This window comes from Olea europaea, chromosome 7 (assembly GCF_002742605.1).
Source record: "Olea europaea var. sylvestris chromosome 7, O_europaea_v1, whole genome shotgun sequence".
Classification (NCBI taxonomy): domain Eukaryota; kingdom Viridiplantae; phylum Streptophyta; class Magnoliopsida; order Lamiales; family Oleaceae; genus Olea; species Olea europaea.
In genome coordinates this window covers 22826592-22830780 of record NC_036243.1, presented here as the reverse complement: position 1 = coordinate 22830780, position 4189 = coordinate 22826592, and the positions used below count along the sequence as shown (strand labels likewise).

Genomic DNA, 4189 nt, shown 5'->3' with positions numbered 1-4189 from the left:
AAAAAAAAAAAAATCTTTCTTAAACATTGATTTGACATCATTTCAACCATTCATTCTTCAATAAAATAATATTATACGCAAATCTAAAAATTTTCTTGATTTTTTAACCACACGTTCTTTATCAATCTACAATTCCAAAATATATTCTTTCAAAATAATGTGGCTCGAACACATACTCAATACATGTTATAATCAAACGCACACTTAATATATGTTATAACCCGGACCAAAATTGAAATCACTTTATTGAAGGCGGGACAGATCTGATACGACTTGTTATAAAACGGTGAGATTAATTATGGTATAATATGAAGTATCGATTGCACAAACAAGAACAAAATTAAAGCAAAAAAAAGAGATTGACAGAGGAACCAAGTAATTTTATTGACAATCAATGGAGAGAATATTACAACCCAGCAATAATGCTACTTCTAAACTAAATGAAGAGCCACATATTTATAGGGGACGTCCCAAAAACCCTAAAAATAATACAAGATATGAAAATTAGGTTAAAAATCTTGTAAAGCGAAATAAGGAAAACCATGGATGGCGCCAAGGCGCTCGAGCGATAGGCTGGCGACAGCCTTACTACTCCAAAATTGCTCCCCTCGTTCGAGCACGAGCCAACGGCCGTCCATAACAGTAAATGATTTTTCTTTCTTGGATCCTCTTTTGACATCTTCAAGTCCAAAAGTTCAAAATGCGCAACCCTAGACCGACGTTGGGTCACAAACCTAACAATATATTTCTTAATTATCTTTCTAGAAAATGCAAAACCAGATGACCACCTAAAAGTTACAAGAACTCATCACTGGCAAATAAAAAATGTCTCAGCTGTGCATGAGTAAATTTGAATTCAGCACAGCGGACCTTTCAACAAAGGGCAAACATTACACTGAATAAAGAAGAAAACCTACTCTTGAACTTAATTTTAAAAATCTTCACCCTTTGAATCAAGACTATTTGGTCAGCTTTTTGCATTATATATTGTTGGAAATTTACTTAATCATGTATTGCAAAAAATAAAACAGATTTCAATTCCTACCTTTATGCTTTGAGAGAAATTGTGATAAAGAACTATACCTTTAATGAATTCGTTGAAGAACTCTTCTGATTTGCAATCTAAAAGATTGAAAAAAATCGGATTTTTTTCTTGTGCTAGTAAGAATATAAAATACATTCTCTATTGAATTTTCAAACCGTAGCAGCCTATTCATATAAGTCCATGTGAGCTTGGCCCATTTCTTAAACTTAACCCAATCCAATATTTAAATAATCCAATTAATAAAATTTGTTCTATGAATTAATTAATTCATGTTTCTTAACAAGCAACCCAATTAATTAATTATCCAACATTTGTCAATTAATTAATTGATAAATTTCATTCTTCCAGTCTCATATTGTGTGTGACCCATCAAGTTCTCGATCGCGATTATTATTTTGACCTGATTAAAATTGATAAATTAAAACATCATTTCTAATTTATTACCAATTCACATTTGTCGTCCCAAATTGACATCTAGCAACGTGTCAGAGCAATACACATGACAGAAAGCGTCATCAATTTCTTCCTATTTAAATAAAATAAAAATAAAGAAAAGAAAATTAAATAACAAATTATAACTATACTTCCAAATTTTTCAAAAGGTACAAATAAATTTCAAATAAATAGTTAAATTTTTTTTTAAAATCACTTTCTTTTTTAATTATTTATTTAGAATTTATTTGTATTTTTTTTTGAAAAATTTGAAAGTATAATTGCAATTTGTTCTTTATTTTTCTTTTCTTTATTTTTGTTTATTTAAATATGAGGTATATTAGTCATTTTACAAATTTTAATCGAGAAAATGGATGAAAATGTCAAAAAATGAAAGATAAGAAATTTTACATAATAAATTATGAAAGTTGGGAATTTTTTGTACTAAGTACCGTTTTAATAATTTATTTAGATTCATTTGCATTTTTTTTAAAGTTTGGGAGTATAATTGTAATTTTTTTTAATTTATTTATTTTTTTGTTTTATTTAAATAAGAGGGCATATTAGTCATTTTACATTTTTTTATTGAAAAATTGGATGAAATAGACATTTATCACAATAAAAAGTGAAAATAGCGGTAAAAATATGAAAAAATAAAAGGTATGGATATTTTGCACAATAATATTGAAAGGTAATGATATTTTGTGCTAATTACCCTATTTTTATACTTATTTCTTTAACAGTGTGTGTGATGAGTGAGAGAAATAACCTAGTGTACATAAACATAATATGTAAGAATTTATTTACGATAACTTTCCAAAGAATGTTATTGCCTTGTTATTTATTAATGATAAAACTGGATATACTTTTAGGACAAATCTAAGAATCAAGAACAATTTATTTTTGCAAATCCAAGCTGCGCCAATAGAAATACATAGAATTATGAAGTTGCATCCCTACTGTGGAAGCTTGTTGAGCTTACAATAGACATAATCTTTGTACTTCTTTGTCTTGTATTTTGATGGATTCTCTTCATTAACAAGCTTTGAAATAGGTCCAACCTCATGCTCCGGCGGTGGCTCCAAAAACACCGGCCACGACATCCTCGTCTTCTCCTTGTTCACGGTTGTTCTGTGGAGCACGGCCTTATACTTCCCATTGCTCAATATCTACCAAAGAGTATCAAAAATGAAAGTTTATGAGCTTTTAGTGCACGATGTTTTCAAATTTAGCTCGACATCGATCCTAATGGGCAATGATCAAATGTTCAAATGGAGCCAAATAGGAATTAAAAAGAAATAAAAGTAACTTTCGTACAACTCGACTAGCTAGGCCGGCTTCAGAGTGCAGAGTGGTTCAACCTGGAAAATCGAGCTAGTGGGAACCATGATTGGCATCAATGTTATGAGAAATAGAGCAGATACACATACCTCAATTTGGTCTCCGATGTGAACGATTAGAGCATTGGGAACGTACTTAACATTATACCAATAACCATCTCTGAAAACTTGAAGCCCTTGGACCTCATTAGGAACAAGAATGGTAAGGGTGGACATATCGGTATGTGCCACCACCCCAAGAGCCAAATCCGGCCTCGGACACGGCGGATAGTAGTTAATCTTCAACAAGTAAATCAAGTCGTCCCCGCCGACCGCCTCCTTCATTTCGTGCCCTTCCAGTCCAACCCCTAATGATAGGTACTTAAACAAATTGTCCGACACCTCTCGGAGCTTCTTAGCATATTCCTCATTCGCTTCTCTGCAAAAAGTTTCGTATATATTTATTTATGAAAGAATTGTTCAAATCTTGAACATCGTTTTTGAAAAAGTAAAAGTCTCATGCTCAATAATTTGACCTATCTCGGTTCTCGTCTAACATGTCTTTCACTCGTACGAATAGAAGCAAACAATACGCACCTGTAAGAGGGTGGGTTCTTTGGCCAATACTTGTGGTTAATGACAGAAGGAGGCCATATCTTATGAAACAAGTGGTCAACCCAACCTCTTTTCCCATCAATTTCTGTTTGTAAAATTGTTCCATATCCTTCAATCCCAGATTCCGGGGTTTTTGCAATGACCTCTTTTTCTTCTTTTGGCAGTTCAAAAAACTTTGTTCCAACTTCAATTAACTTGCTTATGGCTTCATCTGGGATTCCATGGTTCACTACTTGGAAAAGTCCCCAGTTTTGGGCGGCATCTGCAATTAATTTGACGAGCTTTTCTTCGTCGGAATGGCTCAGATCGATCACCGGAACTTCAAGAACAACCCCATGCAAAGTGGTGATTGCTGGCTGTTCATCCTCTGATCTGACGAATTCCGAGGGCATGGTGTCAACGTTTTTAGATAGAGAAGCAATGGCTTGAACTCTATCCACCTCCATTTTTCTCTCTCAATATGTATCAATCTTCTCACTTTTCCTAATTTCCCATACGATTCTTGTTTCCTTTATATATAAACGCATTTCATGTAACTAACCCCAGCTTTTTCTGTGGGCAGGCGTGTGATACCACGTGAAATTTCAAATGTGACACAATTGAAGTGCAACCTACTACATTTGTGACAAGATTGTACGTATGTTGCTAGCAGCAACGAGCTCGAGGTAGAGTTAGGTAGGAGAATTAAATGAAAAGTTGTTACGTGGGACTTTTTGGTTCACTTGATAGTTCAAACCAAACCACAGCCATAAATCATACCAAACACCACTAAACCACT

General features: G+C 33.4%; 1 protein-coding gene across 1 annotated transcript; it reads right to left on the bottom strand.

The window, feature by feature from the left end:
- Nucleotides 1-2269: 2269 nt before the first annotated feature.
- Nucleotides 2270-3943, bottom strand: LOC111397470 (flavonol synthase/flavanone 3-hydroxylase-like). Its single transcript, XM_023024414.1, has 3 exons — nucleotides 3394-3943; nucleotides 2908-3235; nucleotides 2270-2646 (listed from the first exon to the last, which is right to left on the bottom strand). Exons 1-3 carry the CDS (start codon nucleotides 3855-3857, stop codon nucleotides 2434-2436), a joined length of 1005 nt encoding a protein of 334 aa, XP_022880182.1. The 5' UTR covers nucleotides 3858-3943; the 3' UTR covers nucleotides 2270-2433.
- Between the last annotated feature and the right edge of the window lie 246 nt (nucleotides 3944-4189).